The sequence below is a fragment of the Hydractinia symbiolongicarpus genome, chromosome 7 (genome assembly GCF_029227915.1).
Source record: "Hydractinia symbiolongicarpus strain clone_291-10 chromosome 7, HSymV2.1, whole genome shotgun sequence".
Classification (NCBI taxonomy): Eukaryota; Metazoa; Cnidaria; class Hydrozoa; order Anthoathecata; family Hydractiniidae; genus Hydractinia; species Hydractinia symbiolongicarpus.
In genome coordinates this window covers 17,233,083-17,249,164 of record NC_079881.1, presented here as the reverse complement: position 1 = coordinate 17,249,164, position 16,082 = coordinate 17,233,083, and the positions used below count along the sequence as shown (strand labels likewise).

The 16,082-nt window shown below is 34.9% G+C and overlaps 2 protein-coding genes across 4 annotated transcripts in view; one reads left to right on the top strand and one right to left on the bottom strand.

The window, feature by feature from the left end:
• Window positions 1-173: 173 nt before the first annotated feature.
• On the bottom strand, window positions 174-1,697 carry LOC130648557 (uncharacterized). Its single transcript, XM_057454610.1, has 4 exons — window positions 865-1,697; window positions 641-699; window positions 520-587; window positions 174-263 (listed from the first exon to the last, which is right to left on the bottom strand). The coding sequence occupies exons 1-4, from the start codon at window positions 1,695-1,697 to the stop codon at window positions 174-176; spliced, it is 1,050 nt and encodes a 349-aa protein (XP_057310593.1).
• Window positions 1,698-6,331: 4,634 nt separating this feature from the next.
• LOC130648398 (WD repeat-containing protein 90-like) overlaps window positions 6,332-16,082 on the top strand; it is a 33,803-nt gene continuing 24,052 nt past the window's right edge. For 2 of the 3 annotated variants that reach the window (XM_057454445.1, XM_057454444.1), the window contains exons 1-3: window positions 7,303-7,571; window positions 8,947-9,265; window positions 14,853-15,053. In XM_057454445.1, coding sequence (XP_057310428.1) covers window positions 7,437-7,571; window positions 8,947-9,265; window positions 14,853-15,053 — 655 coding nt within the window. In that variant the 5' untranslated portion in view covers window positions 7,303-7,436. Of the gene's footprint in view, window positions 6,378-7,302; window positions 7,572-8,946; window positions 9,266-14,852; window positions 15,054-16,082 lie in introns of those variants that run through there. The other variant, XM_057454446.1, reaches the window with a different exon arrangement.

Genomic DNA, 16,082 nt, shown 5'->3' with positions numbered 1-16,082 from the left:
TCTTCATGCATGAATTACATACTCATATCCTCTATTCACGAGGTCCTTTTCACAACTAATTATACATTTACTTGTCACTTATAATTAATGATTAATTATTTAGTTTATTAATTATATACTTATTTAATAATTTATTCTCATGCATGAAGGATATTGTTTCTCTTTCACTTCAATCATGAAGGTACACTGCACTTCACTATAAACCGATAATCACATATGGTGTCTTCTGCACCTAATAAACATGTGTTATCAATAATCATGAGCTAAAGGTGGAATGCACAAGCTGGTCCAGTATTGGCCCAGCGTGTGTTACCACATAATAATAATATCAGGATTCATAAAAGGGTGTGCCTCACCGTAATGATAATAAGTGATAATAATATCAAGTAATAATAAGATACACAAGCCTCACACACGCATCTGTCCAAATGTTATATGGCTGACGTAGGAAGCCCGACATCCCCAAATTTCCCCAAATTAGTGTGGGTATTGGAGGAAAAAGTCAGTCATTAACAGTACCGGCTTATATGCGTCAACAACATACATACATACAAAGGAGCCTAGATACACGTAAAACTGTACAATAGCTATAAAAAGCAAATAACAGTCTATGGCCAAAATAAACACAAAGTCATAATACTTGACATATATAAAATCCATATTACAACACGAATTGTGTATGTAACCACAGGACCTAGTCTAGTAATTATAATACAATAAATAACAAAGATCACTCTGTAAATTTAAATGGATCGAATGTCCCACAACTTAGGCACGTCATTGAGGTTGGCCATTTTAGAACACCACTGTGTTAACACTTTATTGGGAAGATGGATATATCGACGATAACAGTCGCTGGACCACCTGCCTAAGATCTTAATGGCAGAGTCTGGAATACCGCAACATGCTGCGGCAGAGGCCCCACCAATCCTGAAGCTATGCGTATTGAGATATGGCCCATTTACACTAATTTTTACAAAGGCAGAAACTAAAATCCTAGTAACAAATTCGCCGTTGGAGAGAACAAACCAAGGACCCTGATGAGTACCTCGGTACACAAGAAATTGAGAGAAAGCTTTGACAGGACACAAATCACCCTGAATCCTCCCAAACCTAATTCGAAATGTTTTCCTAAAGGGATCGGTTTTAGAACTTTTGATAGTCATATAAAGAGTATTGTTGCAAGGTGAGAAGCTAAACTCGGATGGGGACAAGTGAATATTGGGATCAAAATTGGTTTTGTAAGGGCAAACATATTCCGAAACTCTTAACAGACCAAAAAAGGCAAACAAAATAAGGCATCGCCACATAGCTTTGTCACAAAATGAAAAACATGAATTGTTGATAAATCTGAGCATTTCGTGTAGGTGGGAGGGCGTGATTGGCAGTCTCTGGCGGCTTACAACATTCTCAGTTCGCCGAATACCCCTCATTACGTAGTACAATTTTCCCATGTCAAATATCTTTTCTGAAAATCCACAGATTAGACTTTGGTACTGTATCCCACACAAGTACACCTTAATAGTAGCATATTTGACCCGCGTTGACATAAAAGTGACATAGAGCTGAAGGTGGGATTCAATGAGCGGAAACATCCGGATAGAGGCGTGGTGGCAAAACATTCTGTAGGATGAGAGTCCAGAACGGTAGGTAAGTCTGGTGTTTGGTGATAAAGCAGCATCGAAGAGGTAATTCATTGTCACACTAAGCATTCGGAGATTGACGAGGGGATAGGAGTAGGAAGCTCTTTGGCGTATGGGCACTGCTCTTTGAACTTTGCGACCTGTAAACGCGAAAGTAGGTCTGCATAAATATTAGAAGTGCCACAAATGTGGCGCATCAGCAAATTTATGTTGTGATTTGCTGTAAAATAAAACAACAAGCGAACAAGTTTCATGATGTGCTCGCATTTGCACGAACCAGTACTCCAGATGCAGACAATGGCCTCGTTGTCTGTAAAAATGATAACCTGGGTATCAGACCACTTCTCACCCCACGAATGTACCGCTATAACAACCGCAAGCAACTCAAGAAAGGTAATGCTGTAATTGTTGGTGTTGTAAAATGGGATGGAAAACCATTTCCCATTGCAAAAACCGCCTAAACCACTCATGGAAGCATCTGTAAACATGTTTAAACTTTCTGATGTGAGGAATGATGTTTGGATGACCGCCATCTCGTTCCAACTGGGTAAAAAATTCAGCCACCACTCAATGTCCTTGCGGGATTCCGACGTAACGGAAATGTGATGGTAAAGGCTACTTACAGTAGTAGAAAGGTCAATTAACCGGCGCAGAAAAATGCGACCACATTTGACAACTTTGCATGCAAAAGACAACAATCCTATGAGTGATAGTAGCTCCTTTTTTGTGCATTTTTTCTTTCCTTTCCACACTCTTAACAAGGACAAAATAGCATCAAATTTGTCCTGAGGTAAACGTATAACGAATTCAGTGGTATCAATTTCAATGCCTAAATAGGTCAGGACGCGAGATGGACCAACAATTTTTTCCGGGGCTAAAGGAACTCCTAGGCAGTTAAAGACCTGCTGGATTAAATTGATGATATTTTGGCAGGCGGCTTTTGAGGAATTACCTGTAATAAAGTCATCTAGATAATGAAGTAGCTGCCGAATGGAAGCAAGGTACTGAAGAATCCAGTGAAGTAGGTCCGCAAAGTGATTAAAAGTAAACGGTGACGACCGTCCACCGAAGGGAAGAACAACATCAAAAAAATATCTTCCCTGCCATTTGTAACCAAGGAGGTACCAGTCATCCGGGTGAACTGGGCATAACCGAAAGGCATGTTTGATATCAAGTTTGGCTAGAAAGCAGTCTCGGCCGAGTTCACGTACCATATCAATGGCCTCGTCAAATGATGAATAGGTAACTGAATAAGAGTCCTTAGTAATGCCATCGTTAACCGAGAATCCTTGTGGTGATGAGAGGTCTAAAATTCCCCGGATGGAACCATCTTTTTTAGGCGCTGCACCCAAAGGGGAGCAATAAAAACTAGGAAGAGGAGGACAATCAAAAGGGCCAACTGTATGCCCCCTATTCAACTCTTTTAAAATAGCTTCATCGACTTTGCTTGCATGTTCCATAGAGGATTTGTTGTTGGAAGTTGATGGGAAAAGTTGTCCATGTTGGTACCCAAGTTTAAACCCATGGCTAAAGCCAGAAAGGATAAAGTTGACTAAGACCCGATTGGGATGTGAAACTAATAAATTGCCCAATAATAAGACATTGACAGGAGTGAAAACAAAGGACTTAATCGGAAAAAAATTATTGGGTACTTGGCTGAGAGGGTCTAAATGAGCAACGGTGCCCTGGGTGGTTTTTAGAGCAATGGGGGCACTTGTGTGGAAAGGGACATGTATTGGAACATGACATGCCTCTTTTGAACCGCCAGCACACCCTGGGAGTTGATGGAAATCGAACCTGGTGGAAGCTGCTTGCGGGAAGATGCTGGGAAGCATTCCGAAACGCGGGGCCTAACCCACCTGTACTGGAAGACCGGGGGCAATTCGTAGCGAAATGTCCTTGCTGACCACAACTAAAACATGCGTAGGAAGTTCTTGTGGAGGTGGAGGAGGTGTATGACTTAGTTAACAATGGAGCCCCTCTCAAGTGTTGCGTAACGAGCAAATCGTCAAGTTGGTCCCATCGCCGCAGAGAATCATTAGCTAACTGCAGCCGATGCAGTTTGTCGAAGGCACACACAGCGGAGAAGACGTGTTGGTTGGCAAACTGGGTGACTAGAGTTTGATAGGTGACCAGCTGTGTGGCAAGATGGGATAAAAATAAATAAGGCAACGTAGATAGTTGCTCCATGCTAGGCACCAGAAGGCAAAGTCCTTAATCCGAGACCTACCCGACACATTCCTGCTTAGCGAGAGTCGGGGGACTCCATCTGCAGTTCTGACATTGAGGTCGTACTCACCCTCGTCATCGGGGACAAACGAAGAATTTAAGGATGGTGGGAGGAGTAGTTCTAAATTAACATACTCCAAACGCTTAATTTTCTCCAAAACAGCCTTAGGTACGGCGGGCAGCGAAGGTACAGAACATTGGGCCTGGGGGATGTGAGAAGACAACAAAGGGGCCTCAACTGAGACAATGCTCTAAGCAGATATAATCCAACATGGCTACCTATTAACTGAATCAGAAGTGCTTTATTCTTAACCTTATTTGAGGTACAGTACTAGGTCAGAGCCAGAGTGGTATCTATCATTATACAGGACAGCTAGAAGGTATACTGAAGTCACCACAATTAACATGAGCTAAATATTCATTTAGCTCCATTTGTGACATGACGAGAACCTCAACGTCAAAAGTTATATTTTTAGATTTTTTCTTTCTTCGGTATTAAATTTTCATTTGTTTTCAAAATCTTGTTTTGTTCAAAATTTCTTTCGAAACTTCTACAGCAAGTTATTCTTCTCCTACTTAAAATAATAAAACAAACAATTTTAGTGTTCTTTCAATGTTTTTGGCAGTTTGATAGGAAAATCTAAATTTAAGTGCAAATTCTTTTTCAGACTATGGTTGTTTAGTTAAGAATATTCAAAGTCTTTCGCAGCGGTAAAATCATTTTTTTAAGTTCATAACGGAGGAGGGTGTTATGGCAAGCGTATTCTATCTTGTTTTTATTATTTTTCCTAAATGGTATCGACTGTATTACAGTTTAGCTAGTGTAGTTTTAAACATATATATTAATCATAACGAAGGAGGTGTTACGACAATAATCTGTCTTGTTTTTCGCTTGTATTATAACTGTTTTAGCCAAAGTAGCTATTTTTTGTTGTAAATCACATAAAAATTTAAAAACTTCTGTTTAACCACGTAACTATTTTTGTGATTACAAAATTAGGGCATCGCGCATTATAGTTTAATCGCAACAATTTACCATGAACAAAGAATCAGCTTCCAGTGGCCTTAACAACAGTGGTTCTAAGTAAAGTAACGTTATTGATTCACCTTGTTGTCATTTAACCAACAAAAAATAACATTGATTATCTTCTAAGCTAGTTATATTTTCATGAGATGGGATGAGAATTTGTTTTTTTTCCTGTTTTTTTTCTTTAAAACTTTTTCTACTTGATATTATTATTTTTTTGTTTTCGTGAAAATTAGGGTCGGTATGGCCCATAGAACAACTAATTAAATTGGCCTAACAGCGATGTTTGGAACATTCTTTTCTATTGTTTATATAATTTTGTTATCCATATATATCTCAGCAATTATAGTGTGCATGATAAAAAGAATGGCAGCAGCAATGGGGAGGAGATAGTTGCTTGTGTCTTATTAATTTTATTTATATAAATTTTTGACATTTTCAATGGTCACCTGTTGCTTGAATGTAGCGAAGATAAAAAAAAGAAAATTATCATCTATACATTTAGTTTTAACATTTTTTAACAGGAATTAATAATTAAGTTCTGGGCCCTAGGTTGTGAAATACATGTCAATTTAACCCAAATAATGCTACCTGCTATACTGCTCTATTACCAGAAGCAAATCATTTCAATGTGATTGCAAAGAAAAAAATAGATGAGAATTACATTCAACACAAAAGAAAAATAATCTCTAGAATTGTGATTTAGAGAGAGGGCTCATAATAGGAGGCAAGCAATAGATGCAATAGAAATCTAAAGCAATTTCACTGTGTGAAAAAATTAAATCACATAGTTCAAGTAAGGTTACATATGTATATATAGGTATAGGATCATGCATGTAGTTATAATGATGTTTGCATTTTATCCTGTTGGTACTTTTTTTATTATTGAATGTATAAACTTTGAATTTCACAATAAATGACAGAAAATATAAAACTTTGACATAACCCACACCTTTTTTTAACAGTGAAAGTTGTAAAAATCAACTTGTAACCCACAGGTTATATACCGGAAAATACGGTAGGTGTACCACTGCATGCATATTGCCTTTAATTTTTCTTACGCATGCAGTAAGTTAGGCTTTTTTGTTATAATGGTAATAATAATAGCTTTTTAAAAAAAAATGTTTGCATAAATTTGTTCTCTTTTTTGTGACTAATTTATTTGAAAAAAGTAGCCGTCAAGTAAAAAGATTAAATATTTGCATGAAAAAAACTTGTTTTTAAAAGTTATATGTTGCGAGAATCTCTCCTGTGTCAAATTCTGGCATAATTAACCAAAACTACAATTTGGTTGTTCCAATGCTCTGTCCTCTATAACTTTCATCTAAATGATTTGATTGTATTGCGAAGAAGCCAAATAATTAAGCACTTAGTAATGCTGTATATTTACATTGATCAATGTGAATAAGAGATGTTGTATTCTACTTATTTTGTTTCAGGTATACATATATAAATATATATAGCTAAAATGTCACAAGGTTAGTCTAATTTTTTAACTTTAATGAAAATATGAATATTTTTGCTTAAGAATGTTGACCTTAATTGATTTTTTGTCTGCAAGGGTTTTTTCTTATTTAAATCTTATGCGCAGTGTTTTGTGGCCTCTGAGAATTTTATGAAGCATCCCTTTTGCTTGTTTTTTAAAAGTGAAAAGAGTTTTACTGATCAACTGGTACAAAGCACGAATCTTACAGCAAGCCAATAATAGGCACAGTTTCTCCAAAAACATGTGCAGTTTCTTAAAATATTTACATTAAAAATCTGTGCACATGTTTTTGACATTTACTGGTTAACAATAGTGCTGTGTAGTTAAGTTGGTTTTAAAGATGATTGTTGACAAGTAGTATTTATATTGAGTTTACTGCATGGCTCTGCTTTTGTATTTATGTGTAGGATTTTAATATGTATTTTATAATTGTGAAATTCCCTTTTAGAAAGTCCTTATTTGGTTTTTATCCAGTGATAAAAAAACAAAAACAAAGCACACTCCAGTGAAAAAAGTTCTGAGAACTGAACTATCGAAATAGCTATTATAAACTATATATACTGTAATTTTCAATGTGCTGTTCGGTTTTCTAAATACGTATCTTTTCTTCTAATTTTTGAGATCTAGGTAACTTCTGAATAGATAAGTATAATAAAATTAAATATATAAAGATTAAAAAAAGAATGTGTGATAGTGTTTTAGTGCTAGGTGTTAGCAACGCATTGCACAACTTTCTTCTTTAAAGAATTTTACTTTTGGTATTAATTCAATATATCGAAAAATCTCCCTGCAAATCAAATATTTGATCAAGCCCCAATGGAAAAAAATGCTCAGTTATTTGGTTATAGTAATTACTTAGAACACTTCCATTTCATGACAGAACTTTTATTCAAGAGAAGGTGTCCGACGAAAAGTTTGTGTCTGACGAAAATTTGTGTAATTCTACTGACTTCTGCTGTCAATGTTTCTTTTTCTGAATAAAGACTTTTTCGCTACTGCAAATATACATATCAATGCTAAAAATTGTTAAATTGGGCGGACAGTAAATTGCATGAAAAAAATTCTCTTTCTAATTGTGGTTTATTTGTTTATAGTTTGGCAGCAACCGTATGTCAACCTGTTCAAACATTATGGTGCTGGTGAATGGAAGAAATGTTCAAAGGAAGGTGATGTTGTGAAAATTATGGTAAGAAATTTAGCCTCTAATCCAGGGTACTTCATGTCTTAATATTTAATAACATCTTGCCACAGTTTTAGCAATATTGAAATGGCTTTCTATTCAAGTAACTGCAAAAAATATGTAATATATATGGAATTCATCCATTTAATCTACTTTATAAATATTTTTTTTATTTGTGGAATATTGGAATTAGTTTTCAAAAGTTATTTCTGTTGAGAAAGTGCTTAATACCAACGAAGATGAAGTAGAACCATGTTAAAATCCAATGTATTTAAAAATAAGGCAAAGTACATAGAAATTCGGTGGCTGGGTGACCACTAATAAAATGAGAACTAAAGTAAGGATATTAAGGAGACATTTGACATTTTTTTAATAATATTTTGCTGCGAACGAGAATAAAAATATAAAAAAATAGAATAATTAAGGAGAAAACCAATTTTAGTTCTCTATCTTTAAGGTTACATACTATGTTCTATGATAAAAAAATTATACATATTATACAAATATACATATAAATTATGCCCTGAAAGATATAAAATATAGGATTTTAGGTAAGAGAGAAATATGTCTTGTTTCACTGGTGATGAACAACCATGAACACAGAAAAATTAAGAAATAAGGAGAAATTAAGAAGAATAGCTAAAATTTCCATCTTTTAAGTATATTTAAGTACTTTTAAGGAGATTCTCTTTTTCTAAAGTTATTTAAGGAATTTAAGGAGGAGTGGTCACTCTGGGGGGGAATATGTACAAGTTACAGACATAAAAGAGTAATACAATTGATAAAAACAGTTAAAAGACGTATAAAATGATTTGTCCAGAGGGACAGATTTAAAATTGTTTAAATAAAACTTGTTGCTATGACGACACTTCAATATTAATTTTGTTCTGTTTAGTAATTCCAGTTTGGATTTCAGTTGATACACAAATTACACTTTTTGCTACCGTTTTTGTACTCAGGGGCGTAGTCAATAATTTCCTATTTCAAGATTGACATTGTTCTTGCTTTTTTCAAACTTCAGATATGTTTTGACAGTTCTGTCGATTTTTTTCCGTTTTTTAAAAGTTCCTTACGTCTTTTTTTTTAACTGTTTTTATCAATTGTAATTATTCTTCTATGTCTATAACTTGTACATATTCCCACCGGATTTACACAGTTTTTTAAATTTTGTTGAAGTAGTTTATCACTGTACATTTGATATTCGTTCAGCGTGAAACTGACAGTTATGTACTTTTAACTTAGTTTCAAATACATTAAATTTTTAATATTGGAATTATAATTAAATAAGTTGTTGCAAAAACAAACAAGGTATTGATTTAAAAAAATAAATATACATATATGAATATATATTATGTTAATTTACACCCCATGGTTGTTTCAGGATCGTGGGATTAAATCATCAATATATCGGCTAAGTGGGCAAGTTCCATCCGGAAATTTTATACAGTTTCCACACCCCAAAAGTCCTCCATTGAGGCTGACTGGGCACATTTTATATGTTCTGTTCAAGCCTGTTACTGGAAAGTATTTTTCTATTCAACTTGATGTAGCTACGAGTGATGGCGTTGTCGTTAGAATTACTTTGTCAAATATGTTTAAAGAATTTAAGTCCACATCGACTTGGTTACAATTTCCTGTTGTTTTAAACCCTCCTCCTGGCTCGGTCGAAGAAGCAACATCACTTCTGCTTTGCTCAAAAGGTAAAATAAATTTTTTTTGTAGTAAATGAGGTGTTATGTTACATATATATTAGAGTCAAATGTAATGTCATCTATAAGGGATCGTCCACAAATTCGGTTCATTTTATATTGTCTTAAAACCACTTTAAAAAACACTGGCTTTTTACAAAAATTTTCGTGTTTAAGAATCCCTGTCGTCTTAGTTCGTCTCAATTCATCTCTGTGATTTTACCGCAGCATGTTAATTTATCTCAATTCGTCTCAATTTGTCTTAAAATATTTTGTTCCACTTTTATTTTGAGACGAATTGACAAAATATTGTCTCCTGATATTTGAGACGTTTTTTAAATTGTCTTAATTTCAATTAAGAACAAAACGAGACAAATTTTTTTTAATTTTTTGTCTTATATCGTCTTGTTAATGGTACAAAATTTGTGGACGATCCCTAAGGTCATCAGTTATTAATAATCCAACTTTTGTTTTGACCACATATTTATTTTTTCAAAATTACTTTAAAGAAAATGAGCTACTTAGCAAGTATTTTTCCCATTGGCATGTCCACAGACAGTTACCAATTTACTGAAACATCGAGCACTTGTATGCACTTCTAGCACACTTTCCTCTTTCCTGGTGTTATTTGACCTTAGAACAAAACAAAACAAAAAATCGTGATAGCTATTGTTAAATGATTCTTACCTTGATAAGATAACTTAAAGGCTTCACCAGTCTCTAATACTATTGTATTGGTTACTGAAAGATAACAACAGAATTATCAGAAAATCGCAATATCAACATTAACACCAGTAACACAAGTAAAATATCAAATTGGAGGCTGCAACTGTTTGTCACAGTCAACATGACAAACAAATTAAAATCATCAAAAACAACGGTAATCACTACAATCAATTATTGTAGAGGATGTCTCCAAAACCTCAAGCAACTTGTTTGGAGACGCTCCATGTTTTGTCAAGTAGTCGGCTAATTGGTGTTTTCCTTCAACCCACTTGACAGTAATTTCATCTTGTTCCACCATCTGCCTCAATCTGGCTATATCAACTTGCATTCTCAAATCCTTTGTGACATTTGTCGTTTTCAAGGTTTCAAATAATGACTTGTTGTTGAAAATACAAGTGATCTTTGGAACCTTCGTCAACTTGCAAATTTGCTGCATGACATTGGCTAAATAAAAACTAGCATCAGCTCCTTCACTCAGAGCAAGTGTTTCTGAAGCAATTAGGCTTTTGGTTACCCTTTGTAGTTTCTTTGATTGCCAGCAGGTTTGTCCGGCCACCCAAGCAATTTTCCCACTCAACAATCTCAGCATGGTCTTTTCCTTGCTAGTCAATTTTCGTTCATTGTTAACATCATTTTTAATATTAACAGTTATCAAAGACTCTATATAGCTCACTTGATTAATCTTAATTTTGCTTTTAAATTAATCCACATCTAATTCTAGATACTTAAAGGTTGAGCTTGATTGCGTACTGATTTTGAACGTTTCAAAAAGTTTAGCAATAACATCTTTGTGGAAAGCTGGACTACCACCATACACAAAGTCATCAACATGGCAAACAAAAATTCCAGTGATTTGCTTGCTTCTATACCAGTGAAACACAGCAGGGTCGTAGGTACACATTTCACCACCAAGTTTCAAAATTTCCCTTCTCACTCGTTTGTACCACGCTCTAGATGCATCGTTTAACCCATACAACATATCTTTAGTCTCCACACTGTTCCCAATGACAATGTGTCTTTTGGTGGTTGTAGAAACAGTTCTCTTTCAATACATTTCCCTGAAGAAAAGCTGCAGTGATATCAAATGAATTGATCTGCCAATCATTGCTAACTATGATGGCCATAGCAAGTCAAAGACTTTGTTTGTCACAAGTTGGAGAATCTGTTCTCAACGATTGTGAATTTTCTTCAACGCCTCTAGCCACCAATCTAGCTTTCACAACACTTTTTTTCACCTTTGAACTTCTCAGTTATGACCCATTTGCTTGATACAGTTGTTTGACCAGTTGTTTGAAGACATCATTTTCTTTTAAATTCTGCAATTCTCTCTCCTTTGCATCAACTACTTCCTGTGAAAACATATAGACATAACACACATAGACGGGGAATTCCGAATTTTCCAGCTCGACCCATTTGGACACATCATTCCAATTGATGCTTTTTGGCTTTCGATCACCATCATTAGACACATTAACCCAGTTTTTATGTGCCACTTCTTTTGGGTTGTGCTGAGAGAACTCTTGCACGATAACATCTTCCATTTAGATTGTATTTGATGTATGATTTTGCTTTTGGTTTCGATTCAACTTTCTTGGATTCTGTAGATGGTCTTCTGAAAATGTCACTTGTACAACCACTACCTTTGTCTTCTTCATCTTCATTATTTTTATGAGTATCCCTGTTTTCCTTAACTTCATTTTCACTTGTGCCAGAATCTTTTAGGTCATTTTCGTCTACATTTCTATCTTGTTCTTGTGATATTGATCTACATCTTCAGAATCATCATAAACATCTACCACATTCTTATCAGCTGTGTCATCATCATCATCATCATCATCACTATCATCATCATTATCATCATCATCACCATCATCACCATCATCATCATCACCATCATCATCATCATCATTATCACAATCATTGACTCTATTGTTCATATCACGCAACTTATTCAGATGTCCTTCCTTTCTCTTGACATGATCTGATTTGAATTCACTAACTTTATAATTTTGACTATGTTTCATCAACTGACAGGGATGCACTCGGTAAAAGTTACCACCATGTCTGACAAGCACCATTTGACCATCTCGTCCCAAAACCACACCTGGACCTTTCCAACCCTTGGTGTTTTTGCGCTTGTAGAAGACTTTTTCCCCATTCAAATACGTCTTATCAGAATATGTTCTAACATTATATCTCAGAGCTCTTTTAATTCTCTCACTGGATTCTGCTTTAATGAAATTCTCCCTTGCCTTCAGAGCAGATAGATTTTTTCTCACTATTTCACTTGACATAGTTGGCTCCAATGCTGGTAAATGATCTGTCAGAATAGTGGGTGTGTTCACATTATGGCCAAATATCAATTGGTTTGGGCTGTAGCCACCATGATTCTGTAAAGAATTCTTTGCGCTGAGGGCCCAGTGCTACGTCTATCTAGTGCTACGTCTGGTTTACACTTCGTATCCTCAATTGTCTTGAACATGGTCTCTGCCAGAATTTTATTATGTCTTTCCACAATACCATTGCTGAAAGGAGATTCACCTGCTGTTGTTTTTGTCTCAATATTGAGCTTTTCATTCATTTCTTGTAAAACCTTATTCAAAAATTCATCACCATTGTCAGTCAAGATTGTACTTGGTGATCCGAAGTATGCAATCCAAAATCTAAACACTCTACTGACAATGACATCTTTATGTTTCGATTTGACATCCAGCAGAGTAACGAGTTGCAGCATCAATGATATGTAAGATGTATTGATATGTAAGATGTATTGTTATGCTCATAAACCTTTAAATCCATACATATTACTTGATTTAAAGTGTTTGCCAGAGGTATACCCACAACTGGTCTACTGTATGGCCTTTTATATTTGTGATATATTTCAAAATCATTGTAACATTCTTTGATGCATGACAAAAATTCCCTGTCATACAAATTACTATCCTTTACAAGTTTGAGCTTCTCTTTGCCAGCATGAGCGAATTGGCAGTGCAGTTTCATAGCTTTCTTCATTTTCTCTGTCTTACTAATATTTTTCAAATTTTCTCCATGTAGAATGATTTCTGTTCCTTTTTGAGCATCAAGATCACAATGTGTTAGTGGAAGACAATAGTGTCCTGTTGTGGTACATATTAAGTCAATTTTTTCCTTCCCAATAAGGGCGAAGTCACTGGTAAAATCTAACTTCATACTGAGAGACTTCATGGTACTACGACTAATCAGTAGTGGTATTTCAATCTCTACAATGTCAACAATTTATACTTGTTGCCACCTAGAATAACTGGTATTATTAGATTTCTTGTAGCTTTCACTTCCTTTCCATCACCAAATCTATATATAGAATCAGTACTATTTGAAACTACAACATTTCTGTTTGATTCAGAGAGAGTCGCAAGATATTCATCCATCCATTTCTCCCCAGCCACTGTCTCTGTACAGCCAGAATTCAAGACACCTCTACCAAAGGATTCTCCAACAAGACAATATTGCCTTTGGTCTGGAGAGGCTGCAAAAAGGATGATATGGATCTCATTTACATCTTGTTTCTTTTCTGTAGGTCTACTGTTCCATGATCTGAAAGCTCTTTGCTCTTGATTTCTATTAGAACATTTATTAGCAAAATGTCTTGTTGAGTCACATTCATGGCACCTCATGAGTTTCCCATCCTTATCAACAGGATTCATTCTTGAACGTGTATTCCTTAATAAGGTGTCCTTGGTATCAGCATGAAGATTTCCATATAAGCATTCCTGTTTCACAGGGAGAGCTCCCAAATGTACAGCGTCTTCTGCTGTGTTCAGTTCTCCAAATATCTTCATGATTGTGTCCTTCATATCCTTATACTTGAGTTCTGCACAAGTTGTAAGAGGCAGTTTTTCATTTTCTTCAGACATATTCGCAGCTGTGAGAAGAAAATATGCCCTGACAGCTTCAGGCAATGCCATATCATATTTGGATATCTTATTGTAGAGCTTTTCAAACTGCACAACAAAATCAGGAAATTTGTCTCCACTATTCCTCTTATAGTCATAAAACTCTTTAAAAGCAATAAATGCTCTTGTGCTTTCATCTTTCAAATATATTGAATCTAGCTTAGATATAATCTTGTCCAAACCATCATCTGATCCAACTTCTCCAGGTGTCAGGCTTCGTATTGCCTCCTCTGCCCGACCAGTCAGTGACAGGCATTCAGCTGGACCTTGCTTTTTCTTTGGTAGTTCTGTAAACATCTGCCAGATCTCCAAATCGTTCTTCCAACTGCTATAGTCATCATCCTCTTTAAACTCTGGTGGAGCCTTCAATGTTGTTGTTGCTATTGTTCGCAAACCACAAATTGGTTTGCACACACACGTGTCAACAAATAGCCAACAAAAGGGAAAGTTATCTCGCTTACCTCAAGGAACACATCCGGGTGTGTGCCCTCAATTGCTTTCTTTCAACTTGCACAATGATTATAAATACCAGGCCAGTTGATCTGTACCTTTCAACTCTGCTACCATTGCTAAATGATTCTTACCTAGATAAGGTAACTTGAAGGCTTCACCAGTCTCTAATGCTATAGTATTGGTTACTGAAAGATAACAACAGAATTAACATAAATCGCAATATCAACAGCTATCTTATTGGGAGACATTTTCTAGACTCTCTTTTAACTCTCAAAGTTTTTCATGTTTTATAAATCTTTTTGTGGAAATTTAGGCATAGTTTGCATTTTTCTTCTTAAAAGGTGTTTATCTGCACAATGTGCACCCCCTAAATAAACATTGTGGGTTATTCTTTGCTTAAGCTTTTTATAAAAATGACGACTTGTTCTTTGGGATAAAGTATGGGAACTTACCTACTGCAATTTCAAGCTTTTATGAACTTGTTTTAGATCGTGTTGGTGCTGCTCCATACACTACTCGTTGGACGTTGTTATGTTTTAATATGCAGTATGTTTTGTCAGTGTATCTTAACAAACATTACTTATACTTGAAGAAACTAAGACTTTGTTCCAGCATGTTTGTGAAAAACGCCTTTACTAGTGATATTTGTTATGAACCAGGACTTGATATAAAAGTTGCACGGAAAACTGGTAAGTTCATACTTTCGATTCTTTTCTTATTTCTCAAGGAATATAAACGTTAGGCTTAATAGGTAGTTAATAATAGGTAGTTTGTGCTGATTAACTTCACTCCTGAATAAAATTATTGAATCAAAAGCAGATTTTTTTTCTCAACATTTGGACCAAAGGCATTGAATGTCCTTTTGTGTTGTTATTGTTGTTTTAATTTTTGCTGATATTTATATTGCAGATTATATATACTATATGACAACTATTTGTAAAGTGTTATAATTTTATCAAGTTATAGTTTGTCTGTATTGCATGTCATTTTTCTTTAGAACATTTGGGCATAGAGGTCTTTATTATAAATGAGAATTAGGAATTATTAAGGTTGCAGCCTTTTTTAGCTGTCCAAACAGCTGCGTTATTTAATCAGTGTTTTATATATAAAAATATTTTTTACTATTTCGTGTACATATGGACCCCAACACGTAAGTTAAAAATGTACAAGAAACAACAATAAAATTGGGCTTTTATGAGCTCTTGTTTTATAACAAGAGTTGGGTTAACCGTGTTAAAGGGTATAGGCGTTTGACAACAATAGGGTGTTGTTCTGCTATGAGCTATCTTTGTTGTTTCTAATGTTTTGTTTTATTAAATACGTCAGCTCTTTCTGTATAATTTTACATTGCACAGCAGTTAATCTATATTCGGCAAAGCTAATTAATTATTCATAACATTTTGCTTTAAGAGGAATTATTGCGAAAGACAAAAGTATTATAGCTGTAAAATCGTGACAGGACTGTTACAATTAAATTATGAATATATAGTCTACAAATAACCTTTATATGTAAAAAAAACATTTTTAGAATTTTAAAAGAGTTACTGCCACTTTCAGTTCAAACTCAATCTCACACCTAGATTTTTAAAAATCCTGAGATCTAATTATTATTATTACTAATAAAATGGCTTTTTACCACTCACTTTAGTCTGTTGTGGCATAATGTCAATGCGTATATTGAATTAAACATGTTTTCCAGCTACTTTGAAGACAAATAA

Coding starts and splice junctions, on each gene's coding strand:
- LOC130648557 (XM_057454610.1), bottom strand. CDS start 1,697: ATGAATTACCTCTTCGATGCTGCTTTATCACCAAACACCAGACTTACC. Junction 700..864: donor GCCATTAAGATCTTAGGCAG/GTGGTCCAGCGA, acceptor TATAATTACTAG/ACTAGGTCCTGTGGTTACAT. Junction 264..519: donor TTGTTGACGCATATAAGCCG/GTACTGTTAATG, acceptor TTCCACCTTTAG/CTCATGATTATTGATAACAC.